Source organism: Ictalurus furcatus, chromosome 8 (genome assembly GCF_023375685.1).
Source record: "Ictalurus furcatus strain D&B chromosome 8, Billie_1.0, whole genome shotgun sequence".
In the NCBI taxonomy this organism is placed as follows: Eukaryota; Metazoa; Chordata; class Actinopteri; order Siluriformes; family Ictaluridae; genus Ictalurus; species Ictalurus furcatus.
In genome coordinates, this window is record NC_071262.1 from 22,170,760 (window position 1) to 22,195,883 (window position 25,124).

Here is a 25,124-nt window from a genome sequence, read left to right on the forward strand (position 1 = left end):
CGTCGACGTGTGCTTGCGTCAAACGTAAACCGCCTTCGTCATCATTCTGCGCCGCTTGTCATCCGACCAGGGAAGATGCTAGCGACCTCTTTCCAAAACACTTACGAAACTTGATTGGTTATAGGATTAAATAAACATTTTATATACTTTGTACAATAGCGAACGTATTTATAGATTCAAAATGCCTCCAGTGAGGTTAATTAGCCTTAAATAAAAAAAAAAACAACAATAATGAAATAGACCGGGCTAAAGCTAGGTAGCGTTTGTGTGTAATCGGACTTGCAGCTAAAGCTAAAAGGACATAAACATTAAAGAACATAGACACGGTAAGTTAGTCTTTTATTAGTTCTGTCATGTCAGCTTATTTTACTTAAAATGTTCTGTCTTTCATGTGTTCAATTACACACAAAATATACCTGAAATCACAGAGGTGATAAAAGTATCATAATTACTCGGTGATAAACATCATCTTCCACTTATCCTTTAAGTTAAAATGCTACCTCAGATAACTTCAAGCTAAAGCAGAAAAGTATAAACTCTTAAAGAAAAATGTACTTAAAGTATGAAAGTAAAGGTACAAGAAAGATTCACAGAAGACAAGTCAGAAGTGTGCCTCAATTTCAGAGAACACTGAGGATCCCCCCCCCGAATTTTGTCTCGTGATGATAAACCAAACACAAAGTGAACAAAGTAGAGGGGTGTTACAGTGATGGCTGTTAGGTCTCATTCTCATGCTCACATCTGTTTAGATTTGTGAGGAATTAGATAAAGCTGTCTGATGCTAAGTAGTCGGCTCATGGCTTTAGAAATATATGATCATGTGATGTTTGAGAAATGTTTAAAAAGCTGGGAATAGTGAATTTGTTACTCAGTTGTTAAGGCAGAATACAATCCATGCAGAGTGTTTAGAGTTATGAGACTTCATCAATTGTCCAGAGATACACAAAACCCGATTTGCTGACCGAGTCGTTTCATCATCCATGGTCAGAGTTTCTCATTTTGAATGAGAGTATTGAGGATGGCTGTTTTTTTTTTGTTTTTTTTTAAATACAGGAAACAGCTGGACACGATGGGAGCTGAACAGAGTGGCGATGCTGAGCATAAGCATTCGGACTACAGTGCTTCAGGTAGGATTCCACGTAATCAGTGTTTCACAGGTAACACCTACCTTTTTTCAGCCAACACTTCCTTCTCCAGATGAAGATAGCAGTGCCTCTTGGCTTTCCTGTACAGCGGAGAGCAGAAGTTCGAATAACTTTTTACAGTATATATTTACCAACAAATAGAATTTGTTATTTCACACACCACGATATGCAGACGCTGAGGTGATGTGGTGGTTATTTATTTATTTAATAAAGTGTAGCAGTTTGTAGCCACTATTGTATGCTAAAATGACAGATACAGAGAAATCATTTGAATTAGACCATTGTGGCTACAGGAAGCTAAACATGGAGATGGTTTATAATATTATAATATATTACATTTACATTACATTTATTCATTTAGCAGACGCTTTTATCCAAAGCGACTTACAAATGAGAAAATACAAGCAAAGCGATATATCAAGCAGAGAACAATACAAGTAGTGCTACCGTACAAGATCCGTTAATTGAGTTCCAGAAGAAGCAAAGTGCCAGAGTAATATTTATTTTTATTCATTCATTTATTTATTTATTTTTATATAAGACATCCTGGAGTCACTGGATTTGCTCACGAATTCTCAAAGTAAATCAACTTTTTTTCCTAGAGATGCTCCTGCCAAAAAAATTAAGTGGTCGGAACATTATTATATTTGTATATTTGAACCTGTACGGCTCAAGATGCACAATTTGTGGATTTGCAATATTAAAATCTGCCCTCATTATCAATCCACGGTTAATCCTTTTTAAAAAAAAAAACCTAACAGTGGCCCTGTAGCGAGACAACAATCCAAAGCATAAAGCAAAAAGCTTTCATTTGGTTGTTGTGTTTGGACTCAGCTGTTAGGTAATGGTATATAGAGGATTAGCAGACAATACATAAAGAGTTTTTTGAATAAAATGCCACAGAGATGTACCTCACCTACACCTACATGTGGCTTTGCTTTTTTTTTTTAAAAAAAAGAAGATATTTGACAAGGGGTTCTTACCCATCTTCTCAGTCGCCTTGTAAATGCGAGTACGTTGACCCTTTGACAGTCGTCGTACTTCACTGTGGTAAAACTTCTGATCGTGGCTGACTCTTAATCATCATTCTGTGGTCTCCTTTTTGTGACATTAAGGACCCCTGAACAATTCAGAGCACCTTTCCGACAACATGAGGCAAATTTGCATCATGAGCACAGAATCCAGTATGTCGTCATGTCATGATTCACTAACTAGTCCTTGTAAATATTTTTTTTTTGTTGTTTGTTTGTTTTTACCATTAGTTGTGCCCTCGCCAGCGAAGCACAGAGCAAAAATGGACGACATTGTGGTGGTCGCTCAAGGAACGCAGTCTTTACGCAACATCCACAACGACCCTGATGTCATCAAGCTTCAGGAGATTCCCACGTTTCAACCTCTGCTGAAGGGTAAGAGTGTTCGACTGCAGCCACGCTGTTTCACCACTGATCTGTCCGTCCTACAAAAAAAAAGATTCCACCCATGCCATCTAGTACCCTTAATTGTTCTTCAGTTTGTTCCTCTTTAAGAATCCGACAGGTGCCATGTCTGAATTCGAGCACTATTTAGAATACATCACGCCCAGAAGTCTTTTATTCCACATATACCACAGTAAATGGTCAACAATTAAATTTATTTTTCATTAAAAATTAAAAAGACGTACATTTATAGTTATTATTTAAAATTATAGTAAGATCTCACTATAAAGAGCTATAGTAAGCTATAAAGAGTTGTTCCCTTACTTATCGCTGACACTGGAGACTCCTTCCATCAATAAACAAAACCTCACACACACAAGTCCCTGGGTGAGCTGTTACAATAGAAATGATAACATATTAGAACGAGCTCATTAAAGTGCACCTATTATGGTTTTCCAAATATTACCTTTCATGTAGTGTGTTATAGAGCTGTTTGTGAATGTAAAAAGTCTGCAAAGTTTCAAAAAGCAAAGTGCACGACAAACGGAGTTATTGACTCCCAAAAGAAGGAACCGATTCCGAACAGCTGAACCGAGATGTCAGTAATTCCACACTTACTTCCTGTTCTAATCTACGTAGGTTTGTAACAAAAACCCCGCCTCTGGTCTCCATTGGCTGCTCGCAATCAACGTGTACTTTGACCCGCCCTCAAACACTACAGTTGAGGTTGCTTCCTAAAAGAGTTACGGTTCCTGTCTAGAAGACGTTGTTTTCTGCGCTGCAAAAGCAATACCACTTTATATGGACTTCCAAAGGATGAGGATGTGAAGCGTCAGTGGTTAGAATTCATTTTAAAATGATACCACAGCAGTTTTACAACAACTCCGACCTTTGTTTGTATTCCCGTCATTTCACTAACGGCTGCTTCTCAAATCTAGCTGAAGTCAATGGTGGATTTGTGAAACGATTATTCATTAAAGATAATTATTTATGTATATATTTTCTACCAAGTGTTCCAAATACATAGTTTTGTGTTGTATACATGTACAGCCAGTGCACAGCTGTTAGCCTGTTAGCTGTTAGCCTCTGCTAACCGGCTAACTCAAGTTATTGTCAAAAAACTACATATAAACTTACCACTGAGAAACGTCCTGTTCTTGTCGTGCTTGCGATGGTGGTTTGGGTTGATCTGATGTATCACTATCGGACTCAAATTGATACGGTAAAACCGACGACATTATTACGGAGCTGAAACTCAGATATGGTAGTGGGCGTTTCCTTTCCGAAACTTGCTGTAAGAGGTAGACCAATCACAACAAGTGTTCTCTTCAGACATGAATCGATGCCTGCCTGTCTCTCTCTCGCTCACTCTCTGTCTCCATCCCTATCTCTCGCTCTTTCTCTCTCACTCTCTGTCTCTCTCTCACTCTCTTTCACTCTCCCTCTCTGTCTCACTCTCTCTCTCTCTAACTCTCTCTCTCTCTAACTCTCTCACTCTTTCTCTCTCCCTCTCTCTCGGGTTTAGGCGTCCTGAGCGGACAGACATCCCCCAGCACGGTGTCTGTGGAGAAGCTGGACTCTGTGCAAGTGCTGCAGTTGTGTGTGCGCTACCAGGACCACCTGCATCAGTGTGCCGAGGCCGTGGCCTTCGACCAGAACGCTCTCGTCAAGAGGATCAAAGAGGTTCGTCAAAATATACAGATGTGACCACAATCGTTCCCTCGCCACCCTCTCTCTCTCTCTCTGTCTCTTTCTGTGTGTCCGTCGATCTGTCGGTGTGTCGGTCGGTGTGTCGGTCGGTGTGTCGGTCGGTGTGTCGGTCGGTGTGTCGGTCGGTGTGTCGGTCGGTGTGTCAGCCTGTCGGTGTGTCAGTCTGTCTGTCGGTGTGTCTGTTGATGTGTCGCTGTGTCTGTCGCTGTGTCTGTCGCTGTGTCTGTCGCTGTGTCTGTCGGTGTGTCAGTCGGTGTGTCTCTCGGTGTGTCTGTCTGTCGATGTGTTGGTGTGTGTGTCGGTGTGTTTGTCTGTCGATGTGTCGTGTGTCTGTCGCTGTGTCTGTTGGTGTGTCTGTCGCTGTGTCTGTCTGTCGGTGTGTCTGTTGCTGTGTCTGTTGGTGTGTCGGTGTTGGGCAGGAGGGAGAACTGGGGGAGTGTGGATTGAAATTTTGTAAAATATATTTCACGTAAGTGTTTGAATTTGTTACTCAGTTAGAAAGTGCAGCTCTGTTTCCACTGGGTTGCCGTGTGCACTCTCTCTGCTCTGTAGGGAGCCATGATCGGTCATAGCGGCCTGTCTCTGGCCAGTGTTTGTGTGTGTGTGTGTGTTTGTGTGAGTGAGAGAGTCTGTAGTTTGTCAGCGTGGTTCTGTGTCGGTGTTCAGTCACTGTGCTCAGGTAGTCAGTTACAGTGTACTGTTGATTCAGGGGCAGACAGCACTGCATTTTACTTTCTGCTTGTCTTTGTGTGTTCCAGTGTGTGATGTAGTTTTGTCTCTGTAGTGTTATAATTTGGTGAGGTCTGATTGGTCTGATTGTTCTGATTGTTCTTGTGTCTAGCTGCTCCTGCTGTAGACCCGTGTTAGTGTGTGTTAGTGAGCTGAGGTTCAGGACCAGCCGGATGAGGAGACTCTTCTCTTGGCTCGGCTCTTGGCATCGCAGGTCTTTGTAGTGGCAGGTCTGGAGGTCACTGTGTTTAAGGTGGAGCCAGTATTTAATGGATCTTTTTTCTGAATTTTGCACAGTAGAGGGAATCGGCCTACTTCGGCTCTGCAGCCATTGTTTATAGTGTTTTGGTGAACTTGTAGGATTTGCAGAATTGTGTGTGCATAGTTTCAGCAGGATTTTTGTCCCACTGTGTAAAGTTTTGGTTTGTGACTGGCCCCTAGACCACAGAACCATACAGCAGAATTGGTTCAATTACTGATTCATATATTTATTTATATTTTTATATTTTATGGCAATTGGCAGATTCCCTTATCCAGAGCGACTTACATTTATACAACTGAGCAATTGAGGGTTGAGGGCCTTGCCCAAGGGACCGACAGTCTCTCTCTCTTTCTCTCTCTCAATTTCTATTTCTATTTCTGCCTGTCTCTCTCTCTCAATCTCTATTTCTGTTTCTGCCTGTCTCTCTCTCTGTCTCTTTCTTTCTGCCTCGCTCTCTCTCACTCACTCTTTCTGTCTCTCTCTTTCTGTCCGTCTCTCCCTCACTCTGTCTTTCTGCCTGTCTCTTTCTCACACTCTCTTTCTGTCTCTCACTCTCTCCTTCTGTCTCACTCTTTCTGCCTATCTCTCTCTCCCTGTCTCGCTTTCTGTTTGTCTCTTGCTCTCTCTGTCTCCCTCTCTTTCTGTCTGTCTCTGTCTTTCTCTGTCTGTCTCTCAATTTCTGAATCTCGCTCTCTCTCTCTCTGCCTCTCTCTCTCTGTGTCTCTGTTTTTTTTGTTTTATTTCCAGTATGTCTTTCTCGCTCTCTCTCTTTGTCTTTCTCTGTCTGCCACTCTTTCTTTCTCTCTGTTACTATAGAAGCTACTATAGAAACAGTAACATATCAGAACGAATGCATTAATACAAACCCGTCATTAGGTTACAGCTGGAGCTGCTGTCTGAGTTGTGCTTTTATACAAAAATAATAACGCACACCATATGACCAATCAGATTTGAGTATTCAACAGTTCTGATTTTAATGCTTAAGGACACTGTTTGTTTCTGTGTGTGTGCGCGCGTGTGCGTGCGTGTGCGTGCATGCTGTATTTCAGATGGACCTGTCGGTGGAGGCGCTCTTCAGCATCATGCAGGACAGGCAGAAACGCTATGCCAAATACGCCGAGCAGATCCAGAAGGTGAACGAGATGTCCATGATCCTGCGGCGGATTCAGATGGGCATCGACCAGACCATGCCTCTGATGGAACGCCTCAACAACCTGCTGCCCGAGAGCGAACGCCTTGAGCCATTCAGCATGAAACCTGACGCAGAGCTCAAGTAGACGGCTGCTGGTGTGCTGGAGACCCTGTTAGAGACTGAAAGGTCACACTGCTACATGCTGAATGACAAAATCCTCCTGTGTAAATACAAAGCATTAACTTTCCAGATATAATTTTGCAGCTTCAGAGCGTCTCTAAAAGTCATATGATATTTTGCACTCACAGGTTTGGATCTGATATTACTCATCCACAACTGTCACGTTTTTCACGTTTTACATGTTTTACACGCTCAGTGTTTGTGAACACAAAAATGATGCTTTCTTCTCTGCAGCTTGTGACGTCTTAAAGCAAAGTGAACCGTGCTACTGACTGCTTTTCAGATTCCACTGAACCAGTAATTATTGATCTGATGGTGAGATCATGAACAGATAACTGAGACTGAGATGAACATATCTGTGGAAAATTAAAGGACAATTTCATGTTTGTGTTTAAAACTCTCCATGTATCGGTGTCAGTTCCTACTGCTAAAAATATTCACACAAATCACATAATGAGTTTACTGTAAAAATACTTCCCCCTTTACTAAATCCTTTTTCTTAACTGAATCACTCCTTTTACTTAATGAATCACTTTTATCCTTACTGAATCACTTTTTTCCTTACTGAATCATTTTTTTACTTGCTGAATCACTTTTTTCCTTACTGAATCACTTTTATCCTAACTAAATCACTTTTTTCCTTACCAAATCACTTTATACTGAATAACTTTTTGTCTTTATTGAATCACTTTTTCCTTAATGAATTAGTTCTATCCTTACTGAATCACTATTTCCTAACTAAACTACTTTTTTCCTTACCAAATCATTTCTTTTACTTACTGAATCCCCTTTTCTCCTTATAAAATAATATTTTTCCTTTCCAAATCACTCAGTACGTTTACATGGACAACAATAATCCAATATTAACCCGATTAAGACAATACTCTGATTAAGAAACTAGCATGTAAACAGCCATTTTTAATTACCTTAATCCGATTAAAGTCATACTCGAAGTAAACACAAATCGAATTAAGACATGTGGCGTACTCCTGCTTTAGTCGCATTATCGACGTGTATTACAGACATGTAAACACCTTAATCACATTATTAACGTGTTGTGAGAGTTTTCACAGCATTTTGCGACAGGACATGTACACACATGGCAGTGCTCAACCGTTTTACGGCAAACAAGAGAGCACGGCTGCGTCCCAAACCGTGTACTTACCTACTATCGGCCTATAGTGGGCAAAATACATGTATCTCGGCTCCGATATAGAAGGTAAGTACGCGGTTTGGGACGCAGCCCACGGCTTCAAGCAGTTGTCTATTAGCACAGCTACCATGACAAATAATTAACCGCACTTGAAGCGTTCGTAATTTTATTTTATTTATTTTAATAAAAACACGCAAAACTGTATACAGTACCATAACGAAGACGAACTGTATGATGATAGGTGAAATTCTGGAGGGAACGTCGGACGGTGGTGACGTAATGACGTGCTGTTAATCGAACTATGTTCTAGTATTATAAAAGCGACTCATGTAACCACCTTAATCACAATATTGTCTTACTCAGAGTAAGGACAATAATTAGATTACTGTTTGTTCTTACTGAATCACTTCTCCCCTGACAAAATTCTTGTTCTTCCTGGGATAAGGTGAGTTATGGGTCGGTGCAGTTAGCTCTCCGCTCCAGCAGGTGGTAGTAGAGAGAGAGTGTGTGTGTGTGTGTGTGTGTGTGTGTGTGTGCGCGCGCGCGCGCGCGTGTGTGTATAAGAAACTAAGTGGAGCAGGAGTTTGAGTAAGAGCCATGAGGCGCCTCGGCTCCGTGCAGCAGAAAATCCCCTGTGTTTTTCTCACTGAGGTGAAAGAGGAAGCGTCCAGAAAGCGGGACCGACAGGTGAGGAGGCACGAGCGCGGGTCTCGTTCCAAACCGCGCACTAGTCGTCTCGATAGTATCTTAAAGTAGCGCGCTATTAGACCACTGTTATAGACATCATGTAGTGTGGTGTGTGCGGTTTGGGACGCAGCCACGTCGTGATCATTCTCTGTATTGTGTCTAATTATTCGAGCTGTTAATTGTTTTACCAACACCTTTCACCCTTTTTATCTTCACTGCTTTAAACATTTCTTCAAAGATTAAATAACGATCCTTATACGTATTGTTTATTGATTTATTAAGTTTATTCTTTGTCTAAACTAATTTTGGACTTGAAATAATAATAATAACAAGAAGTAGTAGTAATAATAGTTAAATATTATTTATATTATTTTATAGTATTATTGCTCCAATATCTAGAGACGGTTATGCCTTCTTTTCGCATCTTTTCTTAAAATTGTTCTTTGTTTTTTTGTAACTTTTAGTTTGTGGGAATTTCCCTCTGGGATCAATTTATCCATCCATCCAGCTTCCTTCCTTCCATCAACCCATTAATCCAACCATCCATCAATCAACCCATCTTCCTTCCATCTGTCTTTCTTCATTCCTTCCATCTATCCTTCTTCCTTCCATCGATCTTCCTTCCTTCCTTCACGTGATCAATTTATGCATACTCACTAGAGTGAACAAGTTACATCAGCCCTTACAGCAATTTCATATTCATACCTCGGATTTCAGATCTAGAATATAATTTCTTGAATATTTTCAAATAAATACACCAGCAGCTGATGTTATAATAAGATTTAGGAATATAGGTGAAGATATAGAGCTGAAGTGTCGGTGTCTTCAAGAGCTCCCAGATAGCTGAGAATAAATTCTAATCACAAAGCCCCTTCTAGCAAGCTGGACAAAGGCTTCACACTGTACACTTCATCAAACAGGCTACACAACTACAAGTGTAAGAAATTCCTATTTCATATCTAACACACTGTAAATAAATACAGAATAAAAATATACATTTAGGAATAACGGTTAGAGGAACATGAAGGACGGGTTAGGGTCTCGCTGTGTGGTTACGACTGAACAACATGCTCGTGAAGCTTTTACGTGACCTCGCATTTATGTGTTTAGAACTTTCAGGTGGTCGCCACGGATACGGTGAATCCACTGGCTGTCGAGTCGGACATCCACCGTGCACTCGCCACAGAAAAGCTGGATGGCACGTGCTGCTACGTCACTCTGTACAGAGGTGCCGCACATCTGCATGCTGGATAGATGTTATTTCCTGTATCACAATTGGTTCTAATCATTTTATTTTTTATGTTGAATATGAGGTTACAGGCTTGTTGTCATGGTAACAAGTCCTACCACAGCTTCAAATGTACACACAAATTCAGAATCCTGTTAAACCCTTGACACACACGAAGACCGTAGCTGAGGTTTGCTTTTCAAATAACGCCAACTAATTGTTTCCATCTGTTCTTCAGGAGAACCGTACCTCTGGGCTCGCCTGGATCGGAAACCCACCAAGCAGGCGAACAAGAAGTTCAAGAAATATCAATACTTTCAAAAGACCTGTATAGGTAATATTTTTTATTAAAACCTCCATCACTCAGCTTTATGTTAATAGTAGTGCAGTGTTAGGTTACAGGTTACAGTTCTGCTGTAAAGGACACGTGTTTTGTTTCCCGTTTCCCAACTCTAGGTTTCACGTGGAATGTGGAAGAAGATTTCCGAACCGTACCTGAATCCTGGATTCCTGCACGTCGAGTTCAGTATGAGAGCGGTCATCCGGTACCTGATGTACACGGACATATCCCGGGTAAACAGCTCTGTACAAGACTAATGTTAACCCACCTCTGAAAGCAACATAAATAATTGGTGCCCTTTTTTTTTTTTTTTTTCGTAATTTAATTTTAAAATTTTTTTTTAAAGACATCTATCCAAACCTCCACGACAAGCCATGGTGTTTCTGCAGAGCTACAGCTCTGTCCTTTTACAAAAAAAAAAAAAAATGAAGCAACCTAAAACACGCCGTGTGTTTGATTCACGTCCTGCAGGTGAGTCGATTCAGAGTTGAGTCTAGGGATGGGCGATATGGACTTAAAACTATATCATGAAATTTTCTGGTGTTTATTGCGATAACGATATCAGTGACGATATAAATATTAAATATAGTACCATGCACCGCTGTTTTTGGCTACAAGTGATAGCTGTGATCTTGAGAGCCTCAGAAACACAAACATTGATTTAACATAAAACTGATTTTCTGTAAGCAAACCAGTTCCAGATTGTAGAGGTAGCTCTTCGTTTAGTGATAAACTCCTCCTCAGCTTCACGTCTGTCTTCTGCCGTACTTATCGCTCTGCACGTGAGCTGCGAATGGGTCGCACACCGTCGCTCACAGAAATACGTCATCAACTAGGCTTTATCGTTATTATTGTGGGGAGAATTTCTACCGGTATATTGATAAGATATCGCCCATCCCTTGTTGAGTAGCACTCCGAGAAGTGGACGCTCTCTGAGTGTGATTTCTGAAACACTCGAATTTGGCATGAAAACACACGTAAAATAACAAGTTTCCAACTTTTCCAAGTGGCTGTTGCAGCGTGATGCAACATGATTAAGTGCACATGATTCGATTCGTGGAAATGCTGATATGCAAATCAATTAAATTGTGGGCGGAGCTAAGAAACTGGTTCATGTGGTGCAGGTGTATGGTTGTGTTCAACCACACGCCTATTTTAATATTATTCGTACGCAAATACTGAGGACTTTTCTTAGGAACAAATTTCAAATTGAATGTCTACATACATCTCTATCACTTTAGAGTTAGTGGGCGGGGCTAATCTTGAGTGAAGCTTGTGTACACAACTTTAACCCTAATTGGCTAATTATACGATATTTTGAACTGAAATATGTTTATGTGTTTTTTATTATTATGAAGGCTGGCTTCCAGTGGACAGTTCCAACCAGCAGTACTGCTGGCACGCGTCTGTGGTGGACTACGACGCCCGAGCCGCTCTTGTTCTGAGGCCGAACGGCGAGGATGAAGCTCTGCTGGAAATCGCCAGTGTTCCCCTGACCGAGCTGATGGAGCAAACGCTGGAGCTCATCGGGACCAACGTGAACGGAAACCCGTATGGTGAGTGTTACTGCTGCATCCTCTGTAACGTTATGAACTCCCTTTGATGCAAATTGTACATTTTTTGCGTAAGCATTAAGGCTGGGTAATATATGATATAATATCAAAATGGTGATAAACTCACACAGTACACTTTTCGGAAATATATTTCTGTGATGTATCTTTTTATAACATTAAAAATATATTTTTTAAAACGGACATTTTGATTTTAATATATTAGAACATTAAAAGCATTTGTTTTTGTTTGTCCTAATTTACAATGTTATATAATTGTATTGTATTTTCCCCTCACAGAATCACTTTTTCACTTCCAGAATCACTTTGTCCTCACTGAGTAAATTTTTTTCCTCACTGAATCACTTTCTTTCTTACTGAATCACAATTTAAGACACTGAATCATTCTTTACCTCACTGAATCACTTTCCCCCCCTCTCTGAATCATTTTCTTTCTTACTGAATCACTTTTTTGGTGATAAATTCTCACAATACATTTTCTGAGACTTTATAACATAAAAAATAATTTTTAAAATAATGTTTTGAATTTCAATATTAAAATTGTACTATACTATAGCATTTGTTTTTACTTGTCCATTTGTTTTCAATGTTAAATAATTTGCATTGTAGACACCAAATTTAAAAGTGATAAAAAATAAATTGCTGTTTAATAAATTTTAATTAAAAAGAAAAGGGGAAAACAAATCTATATACGGTGATGCAGGTCATGTATCGTTATATGATATTTTGGACAGATCGCCACGCCCTAACAAGTGCGTCTGGATGAAAGATAAATTAAAATAAATATGAAGAAAAAAGTTTTTGTAAGAAGTTGTAACTATAATAATAAGCACTGGTTTAAATCTCAGGTTTGGGCAGAAAGAAGAATCCGCTCCACGTTCTGGTGCCGCATGGAATCCTGCGCATCCGCAACGCTCCTGCGGTGGAGTACCATCAGCTTCGCTCGTGGTTTCAGGAGAACGACGAGGGCCGTGTGGAGGGAATAGTGTGGCACTGTAACGACGGTGCTCTCGTCAAGGTAACGTCCTCGACCTCTCCGCCTCAGTCTCTCGTTTCTATAGTAACGACTCATTCATTCACGGTGGACACCGCACATAAACCTGTGCGCAATCATTGATATAAAGCATGCTGCTATTAGGAAAAGACTCAACTTCAGGGTGCTAACAGTAACTGAGCTTCATCACACCATCCTGTGGTTGATTATTGTCCTCTAACTGCATGTCGCAGAGGGTTTTATTCTGACAATATATCATTACTGTGAGTATTTCTACAGTCATCTCCGTTGTTACTCATGTTAACTTTTAATTTTTTTGTACAATTTTCAGTTATACAAAAATCTATTATTTCAGTGCCTACACATCATATGATCTAATATTTGATCTCCTGATGAGGTGAGATATTACCCGTCTTTGCAGATTCATCGGCACCACTTGGGTCTGAAGTGGCCCGATGGCGATGCCTTCTTAAACTCCCGGCCTGTGGTGGTTCACGTGGACCAATTCCCGGCAGACCCGGATGCTTCAGCGGACTCATGGGAGAACCTGTTCGCCGACTCGTGGAAGAACCTGTTCGCCGCTCTGTCCGGCCTCACCGGATGCCGTTTCAGCTCCATCAGAGACGTCCAGCTCGAAGCCTGATCAGTTACACAACATTCCTCCTCCTCAACTGTTTCACTTCCGCTTTACAATGATGCTCATCTTTACTGACAGGACAAATCTAAGTAGTGGAATTCTGTACAGAACCTCTGCTTGCGTATGCCGTAAAGTAGCACTTGCAGTAATCATGGTAGTTTTACTACATGATTCTGATGACGAGCCTGAAATGGTGGGTTGAGTTGCTCTCGAATTGTAAGAGGGAGAATTGGTGTAGATTTAATGTATTTAGCTAAAAGTGACTATGTAATATACTGTATATGCGCGACATGCACGAATGCGGTTATAATAAATCGTGGAACAGTGAATTATTTATAAAATCTTTTTTTGATACAATGGAACAATTTTGGGGTAGTGATGATGAGTGTAGCCACAAAAATATCACATTCTCTTCACAATCATGTTAAAAAGACTGTTCATAAATATACTTTATACACAAAAAATAATGGAACTATAAAAACACCGCTGATGGTTTGGGTTTACCAGAGCCTGTGGAATCATTTACGACTCCCTTTCCTCTCCTCTCCTCTCCGTGTTAACTCAGTGACTCCTCCGTCGGGGTGTCCACTTCCATGCCGAAGCGCTCGGACAGTTTTTTCAGCTGCTCCTCCAGGATGATGTTCTTCTTTACCTCTATGTTGTAATTGAACTTGTGATCTTCGAGCTCCTCGAAGAACGTCGGGTCAAAGTTCGCCAGTTCTTTGGTCATCCTACTGACTTCATCCGTAAGATATGAGTGAATCATTACAGGAGGTCTTTGAGGTGACGAATGTACGGCCAACGAAATGAATTAAGAATGTGTGTACTTTATTAAAATCGTGAAAAATGGATTGAAAGATCTGAAAATAGAGCGATAAAATCCAGGCCATAATCTCGGCTACTGACAAAAGGTCTTAACGATACGTAATTCTGCGTTAACAAGCCGAAAAGCTCATCCTGTAAACATGTCTCTTTCCAAAAGCATGAAAAACCTTGTAAGTTACAGTTGCAATCAAAGTTATTCAACCCCCACTGCAAATCAGGTTTATTGTCAATTTACAGACTTTCAGCTGTTTGCAATGAACAAATCAAACAAAAGCAGTTGAAATAGTTCAACACAAAGAATGTGTAAGAGGTATGATACCAGTTAACCACATATATTATATAATAGGACCAGTACTAGATTCGGAGGCAGGTGTATTGATAAATAACCAAATGGATTGAGACCAGTGGACAAAGTAGGTATAGTTAAGTTGCCGGCTTTACTTATGAACCATTGATTAAAATAAAATACAGAGTCACAATAAAATGGAACTGAATTAAATGAAATAAATGGATTTACAGTTTTCTGGTTTTCTTACAAAAGGATTCTTTCTGTTTCAAATCCTACCCACAAGTTGTATCATTCCTGCAGCATAGGCGGGTATCCTGAGGGAGGTGTTCAAATCTTCTACATGCAATTGTTTGGGTGGCTTGCCATTCCCTGATTAGGGAAATCTTGATCAAGTGTTTCAAGGAGGAGGGGTTCCAGGAACTCTGCAGGTGTCTCCTCTGCTGGTGTCAATCCTCTGCAGTAGACTGTTCATCCACACAAAAAACCTGGCCTGTTCACAAAATCCGTTCTTGCTACACAAAATAAAAAGATTATGCAGCAGTATATACTGGGAAGCCTCAATGCAAAGTTCCAGTTTGATATATAAGAAATACAACAGACAGTTCTGCTACATTGCGACAGCTACGTGGCTCAATTGTAAAAGGAAAAAAAGCAGGCATCTGCTGAAAGAAATATTACACGGAGGCGGGACTTCCGCTCTCCCTTGCCTTCCTAGTGGCTCAAATCTCAAATCAACAGCATCAAGACCATAATAATGAAAAAATACAAATAAACCAAAATACAATAAGAAAGAATAATAATAAAGTCATCTTAATAATTGCCCTACATGTCAAATTAAATAATTTCCAGAATAATTCTATAATTGTATAACCTTGGCTGGGTTACACCATCCCCTCTGGAAACATGCCAGTCTCTTGGCATACAGCTAAAGGACTCTACACTACCTCAAGATGGAAATATTTGGTAAGACTTCTGATGTCTCAACCCCACTCATGGAATTGACTATGGCTGTACTAAGGCTTTGGAACAGTGAATACACTACTGAAATAAGGGGGTTCCCTAATTGGGGGTAGTGAAACCTTCGTGGTTCCACATGTGTTCTGAGAGAACGTCTCACAGGGGGTTCAGTAGTTGGTTGGTTTCTCTCTCCAAGTCCTGGATTTCTTGTACATCCTCTCTGTTCATTTTTGTCAGTAGCTGCATGTTCCACATTGGCTTGAGTATCGGTGTCTTCAGTATCATCACTCATCACAGCTAAATCAGGTAAGTCATTCTCTCCATTCTCCACAGGATCCTCATGACTGGAGCTACATGAATCTTTGGATATGTTAGTTCCTTCAAAATGCACAGGAACTACTTCAGGTAAGTAATTAACTGGAGAATCATCAGTACTGACAGCGGGTAGGATGTCATTAACTGGAGGATCTCAATTGGACTAGACTGAATCATCTTTTGAATTCTCCTCTGCATTTTCCACACAGTCGGTAGGTGAATTAAGGTCATAGACATAAGTAAACCTTGCCTCTTCTGTTGGAAATGTACCACACAGAACATGCTCTTCATCGTCAGAATCAGACCAGTCTTCTTTATCCACATTTTCTTTAATGGCTTGACTCCTTGTTTTGGGTCTACGAACTTCATCTGGGGTGGGTATGTCCTCCTCTGAGTCAGGTAAAACCCCACAGGGTAGAAGTTGTTCCCTGTGCAGTGTTTGCAGGGGGCCTTCCTTATTCTCTGGGTGAATTGTATACACTTGAATTTCCCCAGCACATTTCTCCACAACATGAACTGCTATCTCCCATTTGTCTGCGAGTTTATGCTTCCCTCAGATACACTTCCAATGTTGACTCTTCCAATGTTGATACTTCCAGTGTTGACTCTCTGATATATGTGTCAAATCTGGCTTTATTTCTGTCAGCAGACTTCACAGCGTTCTGGGCTGCCACTCGATAACTCTCTTCCAGATGCACTTTCAGTCTCTTCACGTACTTTGAATGAGACTTCTGGGGACACTCTCTAGCAGGTAGCCCAAAAGCTATGTCTACGGGTAGCCGTGGTTGCCTCCCAAACATGAGCTCATAGGGAGTGAATCCAGTTACCTCATTCTTTGTACAATCATATGCGTGGACCAAAGACTTCACAAAGTCACGCCAATGAGACTTCTCCTGATCTTTTAAAGTGCCAAGCATATTGAGTTACGTCCTATTAAAATGTTCAACAGGATTACCCCTGGGATGGTAAGGAGCTGTATGTACTCTCCGAATTTCTGCAAGGTCACAAAGCTCTTTTGTAGTACGCGACTCAATGTCAGGGCCTTGATCACTATGCAGATGCTCTGGAAATCCATAATAAACGATAAAGTTATCCTACAGGCATTTGGCAGCAGTGCGAGCCTTCTGATTTGCTGTTGGTATGGCCACTGCATATTTGGTGAAGTGGTCCGTAATGACAAGGACATCTTTTGTGTTGCTTTGATCAGGTTCAATGGACAGGAAATCCATACAAACAAGCTCTAGGGGCCTGGTAACCTTGATGTTGACCAGAGGTGCAGATTTCTCAGGCAAAGCCTTCCGTTGAACACATCTATTACAAGTCTTCACTTTTTTCTCAACATCTGCCGCCATCTTACGCCAGTGGAACCTGGAACGTACAAGATCAATGGTTCGTTCAACACCCATGTGTCCCATACGGTGCTGGCTCAAATTTTGCCTATTACCTGAAGACACTTAACATAGAAACAGATACTCACATATTCAATTGGAGCAAAAAAAGAAGACACCAGCCGTGAGTGAGAAGAAGCAAGGGTCCAGGTTTATTCGTTCCGTTCCACCACACGAGATCCCCACAGTTTGAGACGTCCCAAAATGCGATCTAAAAAAACCAGAGCTGAAGCTCTTCTATTTATACAGTTTTCTTAGGGTCAGGATGACCCAGACACCAATGTGTTTTAGAAAGAGCCCTCCCACAATACCATTACGTTTTAGAAAGAGCCTTCCCCGAACACCATTAGGTTTTCGAAAGAGGACTTTCCGAATACCATTAGGTTCGAAAGTGGAGAGAGACAAAACAATTTAGAGAGACCTTGGTCTCACTATTATCTCGCTGGGGCAGCTTGACTCAGCTACCCTTATAAATGGCTCCTCATGGTTTTCTCTTAAAATTAAGGCCTTCCTTGCGAGACAATAATCTTCACCATCTGAATTATGAGTAAGTTACATTTTTCTGTATTTCTGGTTTATAATTTATTTTCATATTTGCTCTATATCTCTATTTTATATATAGTTATACTGTTTGCTAAATGGTTTACTGTACTTCTTACTTCATAATATCATTGTATTACCCTTCTACTATCCTACATATCCTACTACTCTTTATTTTTATAAAGAGTATTTTATAAAGAGTATATATTTTATTATTATAAGATATTACACTTATAATATCTTAATACTCCTTTTTATTATTCTTATAAAGTTAGAATGTTATGTGTGTGTGAGAGAGAGAGACAGAGTGTGTGTGTGTGTGTGTTTGCACTCCTCAGCTCTTATACTTCTTTTTGACTAATAAACCATAGTGTGTTACTCTTAAAAGATCTTAAAATGTGAATCCAATTCGTCAATATCCACCTAATGCCGCTTCTGTATGTCTAGGTACCTGTCGTCATTTTTCCTTCTCTTCTTTACGGGAGGGGCTGGATTTGGACCTGAACACTCACTATCAGCTCGCGCATCTCACTGCTGATATCATGGGGCTACTTAACGTTCTTCGCAGCACCCCCTCTGGAAATGGAAATGCGGGGTTCCCCCCCCCCCGATACAGAATCCACCCCGTGAATGTGTGTATTGACGCCTCTACACAGACAGACCCTCCCTCCAGCTTTCAGTCTGAGGATGACGCCACCTTCTCTGATCTGGGCTCTGACCATTCTTCCCTCTTCTCACCTGTCAGTCCGCCCTACTCCCAGTGGTCTCCTTATTTCACCTTTGCTGACTATCCCATGTCCCCAGGACGCACTCCATTTTCTTCCCCCTACCGCTCTCCTCAAGATTACGCACCTACCAGTCCTGTGAATTATCGATAAAATTACATATTACTCATACTGGGTCTCCCTCATGTTTATTTCATGTCATTTTTATCCACAATAACGGTCATGTAGACTCTCCAACACCACAGGGCGCAACCTCTCAGGTAACACCAGCTGGAATGTGGGATGTTCATTGTCTTGGCGTCTTCTGAACAAAAGTTTGTCTCGCAATTCCAGTCTATTCCACTCTCTTAACAGCAATGGTAGTTCAGGGAGTTCCATTCTAACAGATGGGCATGGCTTCTCACCCGTCTCCAACTGGACAATCACTTCGCGAATGGCTGGGTCTAACCTCTGCTCACAATTCAAGTCTTCATTTGTGTACAGGGGAATGGTTAGGCATCCGTCTGGCAATTCCTCTTGACCAAAAAAGGTCTGGAACTGCATCTGGGTGGATGGATAGGGACTCCACTGGAGCTATTGGTAACTCACAGCTCCTCGGACTAAATGCCTTTCACATACTGCCTGGACAATGACATGACTTACATTTGCCATCTCATCTTTGTCAAAATGCTTAAATGTGAACTGCTTTATCCGCTCTCGTTCTTTCTGTGAAATAATCATCTATCAACTCTCCATGAGGACGCCTTGATAATGGCACAGCATCCTGATTTTGTCTTCCCGCCCTGTACTGAAGGCTGAATGAGAATGTAGACAAAGAAGACAACCATCTGTAACTGGTGGCATCTAGTTTTGCAGACGATAAGATATAAGTGAGTGGATTACTGTCAGTGATGACTGTAAAAGAATTCCCATACAAGTAATCAAAAAATTTCTCTGTTACTGCCCATTTTAAGGCAAGGAATTCCAGTTTATGGGTTGGATATTTAGCTTCACTACATGACAGCCCTCTACTCGCGAAAGCAATGGCTCTCTTCTCTCCGTCCTGCACTTGATATAAAGCCGCTCCAAGGCCTGTTGTACTTGCGTCCGTGTGCAGGATGTAAGGCTGTTTCGGATCTGCAAACCCAAGAACAGGAGCACCTGTAAGTTTCTCAATGATGGTGTTGAAAGCTACTTCACAGGCTGGCGTCCAACGATCAGCAAAAGGAGCTTGAGGATTTAGATACTTTACATCAATGTCTGTCCTCTTTGCCCCCTTGCGAAGTGGAGGATATCCAGTTGTAAGGTCATTGAAGGGTTTAATGATCTTTGAGTAATCCTTAATGAATCTACGATAGTATCCTGAGAAACCAAGGAACGACCTAAGTTCCTTGAGATTCTTGGGGTAAGGCCAGGTTTTAAGGGCTGTAATCTTCTCAGGATCCGTTTCAACACCATTCAGTGAGATAATATGGCCCAAATAGCGAACTGATGTCTGGAAAAATTTACATTTCTCAGCTGACAGCTTTAGGCCATATTCTTTCAAACGCTGTAAAACTCTCATCAGGTGCCTCTCATGTTCTTCTGGAGTCCGAGAGAATATGATGAGGTCATCTAAAAAGACTAACACCTCTTTCAGATTCAGATCTCCCATGCACTTCTCCATTAATCTGTGGAAGGTGCTTGGTGCATTAGTGATCCCCTGAGGCATTCTATTGAATTCCCAGAATCCAAGTGGGCACACAAATGCAGTCTTGTACTTGTTGCACTCCTCCATCTCTATTTGGTAGTACCCAGACTTCAAATCAAGGACTGAAAACCACCGTGAGCCAGTCAGACCTGAAAAGGATTCCTCTAAGTTAGGTAATGCATAAGAATCCTTCACAGTCTGGAGATTAAGCTTGCGATAGTCTATGCAGAATCTCACATCACCGTTCTTCTTCCGCACAATGACTATTGGTGATGAGAAAGGGGACTCTGTTTCTCTGATTACCCCGGCATCTCTCAGCTCTTGAAGGTGTCTGCGCACTGCTGCAATGTCTTGAGGATGGATGGATCGCGGTCTGTGTTTAAATGGGGTCTCGTCAGAAAGCCTAATACGATGTTTCACTTTGGATGTCCGACCAAAATCAAGATCATGCTGGGCGAACAGCTTCTTAACAATTCTCTTCTATTCAGCTTCTTAACAATTCTCTCCTTCCACTCTGGAGATAATGGGGAGTCACCAAAATCAAAGCTAAGGTTGGCTTTCTGAGCTGATTCTGACTCACCATGACAATCTACAGAGCTTTCTTCACATTCCTGAGGGATGACGCTATATACTGCATTTAACTCAGCAATAATGCAATTAGGTGGAACGATAACGTCATGGTCAGTTTCATTGTTAGTGAAACAGGTAGACGGTAAGGCGGTCTAGCTGGAAGGTGGAGCAAACAACTGGACAGGAAGATACCGCCTGGCAGGGAGGACACAGATGGTGGCTACATGATCACACTCTTTTCAGTGTTGAATTGGTCAACGATGGCTGACCCACTAAGGGTAATTCTCTGACCAGCTGGAACAACCATAGGCCCCTGCCATGTAGTTTCACTAAGCCCAGAGGACCACCCGTGTTCTGCTTATGCCTTATCTCAAGGATGTTCAACACAGCTCTGTACCCATTGTGGGAAGGACAATGCTTAAGCGCCTCCAGGTTGAAGTATTCTTCATAAAGTGCATCAAGGGTATTCATGCCTATTAGGACTTGGGATTGACCGTCAGCACGAAGATCAGGAACAACCAAGGCTAAAGTCGTCACTTCAATTTCAGCACCAACAAATTCCTTTGGGAAAGTAATGGAAACTTCAATGTATCCCTTGTAGGGTACGGGCTGTCCATTCGCTCCACTAACTTCAAGCAAGTGGCTCAAGGGTTTGATTGGCTGTGTGTACAAGACAGCTTCATAAAACGACCAGGGAATGGTGGTCACTTGTGATCCAGTGTCTAAAAGACAACTACAATTGTTCTCAGCTATTCTCACCTGCACTGTACATTTTGTGCCCACCAGCCTCTTGGATATGGTATTTGAGCATTCAGTGGAGTGAGAATGCACTGCTGCTTGATGTCGCTTTTTGGGACGTCTTTGAGTTTCACAAGTTCCTGTCTGTCCTGCAACAGGAACTCTTAGGCTTTTTAAAGAGTCAGGGTCAGTTGATTTGTTCTGAGACTCCCATTGGTGCTGCTTTTCCTTTAACTCTTTTCTTTTACTTTCCACCATGGGGGCATTTGGGGCATTACTACAAGAAGCGGCAATATACCCATCTTCCCCACACCGAAAGCAGTACCATGGTCTGGGCTTAGATTTATGGGTCGGGTCTGAACCTTGTCGCGAAGTAATAACTGGCTCTGTTGATGTAGACTGAAGAGTGTTCTTGCAATTTGACTTAGCTTTAACTGGTTGGCTCTCTTCTGTTTCGGAGACATGAGGGTTGCCAGTTGGACCTTAAGCTCAGCAATTTGCCATCCTCAAGTCTGCAGTTTCTGGAGACAGTTCATCTTTGGTTGGTCGCTGCTCACCTACAATACCAACATCTTGGTAGTAAGCACGGGCGGAATGGGTGCTGGGCTGCTCTTTCTGCTTTGAAGGCCTTAGATGTTGTTTCATGAGCATTAACTTTACGGCATGTTTGTCCTCCTCTGTGTGGAGCAAGAGCAACAATTCTTTGCAAGTAGGTGGGTTCTCTTTTCTTTTTCTGAAGACCGAGGTCAGTAATAAGCACATCATCCCAGCAGCCACGGCAAAACTGCCTAAGAAGGTGACGATCTGTCTCAGATTGAGAAACCCCACCTCTACAGACAGCCTTGCTCAATGTTGATTGCAGCCTATGGAGATAGTTGGAAGGTTTCTCACCTGCGTTCTGGAGAGTATTCATAAACTTTGCAAACAATTCATCTCTGTGTTCAACTATGCCAAAAGCTGAATCTAGTAGCTCAATATAGACCCTTGGGGCAGCTTGAGGTCCCAATGGTTTGATAATGTCGGCTGCTGGGGGTAACAGACTTTCCATAATTCTCCTAGCTGTGTGTAGATCAGACATAAATGGGTCTTCTAAGAAGAGCTCAACTTTGTTTGCCATGTATCATAATCTGTCTCACCACTTGGACATGGATGTTTCCCGGAGAAGGTTCTGAGCTTTGATGATACCTGAGCTTGTGCTGTAGTTCCCTCACTTTTCACTATGTGTTCCACAATGACTCTCTCTGAACCTCAGTGGGAACGACATCTATGGGGCTTATTTTGAATGGAGTTTTAACAATGTGCTGCAGTGGCTTGTCTCTAGTTGGTATGGCTGGCTTAGATGTGACAACAGGGCTTGTAGGAGAGATAAGCTTATCATTCTCTATGTGCAACACGTGATAGCAAGCTGTGATATCAGCGACAGTGGCAAGTGATATATCCTGAAGAAAACTGTATAACCTCGGTTTCATTTTATCCTGTCATTAAATGTGTATAGAGACATGATGAAGACCGGAAGGAAGTTGCAGAGATCTTTTGTGCCTCTAGTACAGTTAGCTTGCAGAAGCTGAGCACTTGGCATGTAAATTAAACTTAAATAAACTTGTATAGTGGGTTGTAGGTGGTACATTTGACAGTTTTTCATCAGAACTATGGAAAAAAATGAATGCTGGACAAGCCACGCCCACAAGTAACGTCAGTACAACTCCAACCGATACGAGCGATTTGTCCCTTGCAAGTGTGAATGCAGGACAAGACTCAGTGAAATGTCCTCACATAGTGAATGTCACATTTCAGTTCAGTTTGTAATCAGATACTGACTGTCAACATGTATGCCATGATCCAGAATATCAGAATAAAATCTTTCAGTGTAACTTTCCTTGTATTTGTTGGAGACATGCAAAAGAGAACCACATTTCAGGCAGGTCTGTATTTTTCAGAACTAAATACTACAGTAATTTCACTGTGTGAACTCTTTTTCCCAGACCACCACCGCACCCAAAACTGTCTGAAACCTTTCTGATGTCCCTGCGCAGCCGCTCATTCTCCATCACAATTTTCTCCATTCCTTTAGCCTGCGACTCGAGTTTGGATGTCAGCTGATTCGGCTCTTTCGTCCTGTCGTATTCGGCCTGAGCGAAAACAAGACGAGCGTTGTGATTCACGAGAGAAACGAACACATGCACGAATGCAGGATCTGTGTTTTGGTGTGGCTGTATACAGGATAAACCTTGAGTTTCTCGTGCTCGTGCTGCAGAGCGGTGAGCTGCGCTTGGATTGCGTCGCCGAGCTCTTTCTCTCGTTGCACCCGCTCCACCACCTTCTTCATTAGGGCGATGGTCTTCTGCAGCTTGGGGACGGTTTTTCCGCTTCGTCCAGACTGCACTGGCTGTCAAAAACAAGAAAACATAGAGGAACAAATGTATATCGCTGCTGTAGTGTAAGCGATTCCAGGAACTACTTTTGTTTCGTGGATGTTCCACAACATTCAATGTAAAAACTGATCCTTCGGGACAATAACAGTAACTCTGCTTCATCACACCATACAGTACACGCCCTGCATGACCAGACATGCTTTATTCCATACTGATGACAAGCAGTGACATAAACTAAATACACATATTTATCACAATTATTACTCTAAATGTATCAGATATCCAAGAATGTAATGACCTACCCCACGGATATTACCCAGCTTCTTTTCCACCTCTGCTTTCTCCTTTTTCAGAGCATCACACATTTCTTTGAGGTCAGACACCTGAGCCTGTTGATAGATAACAGAGTCTTCAATGTGCTTCATTTTATTTTTTATTTTTACTCCATCCAATGGCCACCAATTTTTTTTTTTCAAAAAACATCCACCTGAATTCTTTAAAGGCACCAGCAAGTTGAAATATAGCTGCAAGTAGCGATTGGCGGGCCCAAGCACCACGTGTGCAGCAATGTCTGTTGTATCACCCATGTGTTGTACGGCACATTTATTTTACACTTCCTGTTTGAATGTCATGACATTAATTCACCTCCTCACCATGGCAACACAATTTAAGATATCAGCATTTCTTTTTATGACACATTCTTTTTTATGGCTTGATATAATTTTTTGCTTAACCCTCTAGTACAATGGTCACCAAACCTGTTCCTGGAGATCTACCGTCCTGAAGACTTTAGCTCCAACCATAATCGTGCCCGCCTGACCATATAAAATCACAAGAAGTTCTTCATCGACTAAAACAGGGTGTGTTCGATTTTGGTTGGAGATGAAACCTGCAGGAAGGTAGATCTCAAGGAAGAAGGTTGTTGACCACTGCTGTAGGAGGAGTTTAGGTTGTAAGCATCACATCCTGCTCCTCGTTGGCGGCGCTATGACACGGAATATCACAACGAATCGCTTTGAGGTTAACTGATAATGCATAAATCTGATGAAGCGGCTTTAAAATGAACTATTTAAAAGTTTGATACCTGTCAAAATGTGCAAAATAGAAAAAAAGGCAGAGAAAAAGGATGCTTGTCTTAAGGAGACCCAAATGTCTAGCAAATTTGGTGCATGTAGATAAAACTTGCTGCTTATATTTAAGCAAAATTCACACTCTTAATGCTTTGACGCTAATAAAGCCATATATGACCAAGAAAATATGTAAATAATATCCAGTATATTCGTATTTATTAAATAATAAACAAAACTGCCATCCAGGATTCTGACCAAAAGAATGAATTTTAAGATCTTTTTCTTCAAAGGATTAATGTGTTACAGAGAATATGAGGAAGAAATCAAGAAATTAGTTGAAATTCACAGAGTTAAGGGAACGATCTTTGCCCTACCTTAAGACGTGGCAGGTCTTTGTTAGCCTGCTCTAACTGAAAGCGCAGCTCCAGGTTCTCGCTGGAGAGCTTGAGGTTCTCTTTCTGTAACTCATGCTCCCTCTGTGTC

At 41.5% G+C, this 25,124-nt stretch overlaps 3 protein-coding genes across 7 annotated transcripts; 2 read left to right on the forward strand and 1 right to left on the reverse strand.

Moving 5' to 3' along the window:
• On the forward strand, window positions 1-7,126 carry borcs5 (BLOC-1 related complex subunit 5). Its single transcript, XM_053631507.1, has 5 exons — window positions 1-326; window positions 1,054-1,127; window positions 2,408-2,551; window positions 4,086-4,243; window positions 6,311-7,126. Exons 2-5 carry the CDS (start codon window positions 1,070-1,072, stop codon window positions 6,536-6,538), a joined length of 588 nt encoding a protein of 195 aa, XP_053487482.1. The 5' UTR covers window positions 1-326; window positions 1,054-1,069; the 3' UTR covers window positions 6,539-7,126.
• Window positions 7,127-7,673: 547 nt separating this feature from the next.
• On the forward strand, window positions 7,674-13,512 carry LOC128611742 (uncharacterized protein C12orf29 homolog). 5 transcript variants are annotated; one of them, XR_008386618.1, is made up of 8 exons: window positions 7,834-8,413; window positions 9,524-9,641; window positions 9,880-9,975; window positions 10,098-10,214; window positions 11,340-11,537; window positions 12,401-12,570; window positions 12,691-12,809; window positions 12,902-13,025. XR_008386618.1 is itself a non-coding variant. In XM_053631503.1 (7 exons), exons 1-7 carry the CDS (start codon window positions 7,768-7,770, stop codon window positions 13,187-13,189), a joined length of 996 nt encoding a protein of 331 aa, XP_053487478.1. In that variant the 5' UTR covers window positions 7,674-7,767; the 3' UTR covers window positions 13,190-13,512. The 5 variants fall into 5 exon arrangements, 3 of the variants coding, with proteins under 3 accessions (XP_053487478.1, XP_053487477.1, XP_053487476.1); XR_008386617.1 differs by having other exon boundaries at window positions 7,835-8,413; window positions 12,968-13,107; XM_053631503.1 differs by lacking the exons at window positions 7,834-8,413; window positions 12,691-12,809 and adding an exon at window positions 7,674-7,792 and having other exon boundaries at window positions 9,524-9,691; window positions 12,968-13,512.
• A 9,463-nt stretch (window positions 13,513-22,975) lies between these two features.
• On the reverse strand, window positions 22,976-25,124 carry LOC128611745 (centrosomal protein of 290 kDa-like). Its single transcript, XM_053631510.1, has 3 exons — window positions 25,016-25,124; window positions 23,427-23,960; window positions 22,976-23,328 (listed from the first exon to the last, which is right to left on the reverse strand). Exons 2-3 carry the CDS (start codon window positions 23,523-23,525, stop codon window positions 23,146-23,148), a joined length of 282 nt encoding a protein of 93 aa, XP_053487485.1. The 5' UTR covers window positions 23,526-23,960; window positions 25,016-25,124; the 3' UTR covers window positions 22,976-23,145.

Bases quoted from the DNA above. Each gene is read 5' to 3' on its own strand.
- borcs5 (XM_053631507.1), top strand. From the start codon at position 1,070: ATGGGAGCTGAACAGAGTGGCGATGCTGAGCATAAGCATTCGGACTAC. The intron at 1,128-2,407 runs GTAGGATTCCAC...TTTTACCATTAG, and splicing joins TTCGGACTACAGTGCTTCAG to TTGTGCCCTCGCCAGCGAAG. The intron at 2,552-4,085 runs GTAAGAGTGTTC...TCTCGGGTTTAG, and splicing joins GTTTCAACCTCTGCTGAAGG to GCGTCCTGAGCGGACAGACA.
- LOC128611742 (XM_053631501.1), top strand. From the start codon at position 8,324: ATGAGGCGCCTCGGCTCCGTGCAGCAGAAAATCCCCTGTGTTTTTCTC. The intron at 8,414-9,523 runs GTGAGGAGGCAC...TTATGTGTTTAG, and splicing joins CCAGAAAGCGGGACCGACAG to AACTTTCAGGTGGTCGCCAC. The intron at 11,538-12,400 runs GTGAGTGTTACT...TTTAAATCTCAG, and splicing joins CGTGAACGGAAACCCGTATG to GTTTGGGCAGAAAGAAGAAT.
- LOC128611745 (XM_053631510.1), bottom strand. From the start codon at position 23,525: ATGAAGAAGGTGGTGGAGCGGGTGCAACGAGAGAAAGAGCTCGGCGAC. The intron at 23,329-23,426 runs GTTTATCCTGTA...GTTTTCGCTCAG, and splicing joins ACGAGCACGAGAAACTCAAG to GCCGAATACGACAGGACGAA.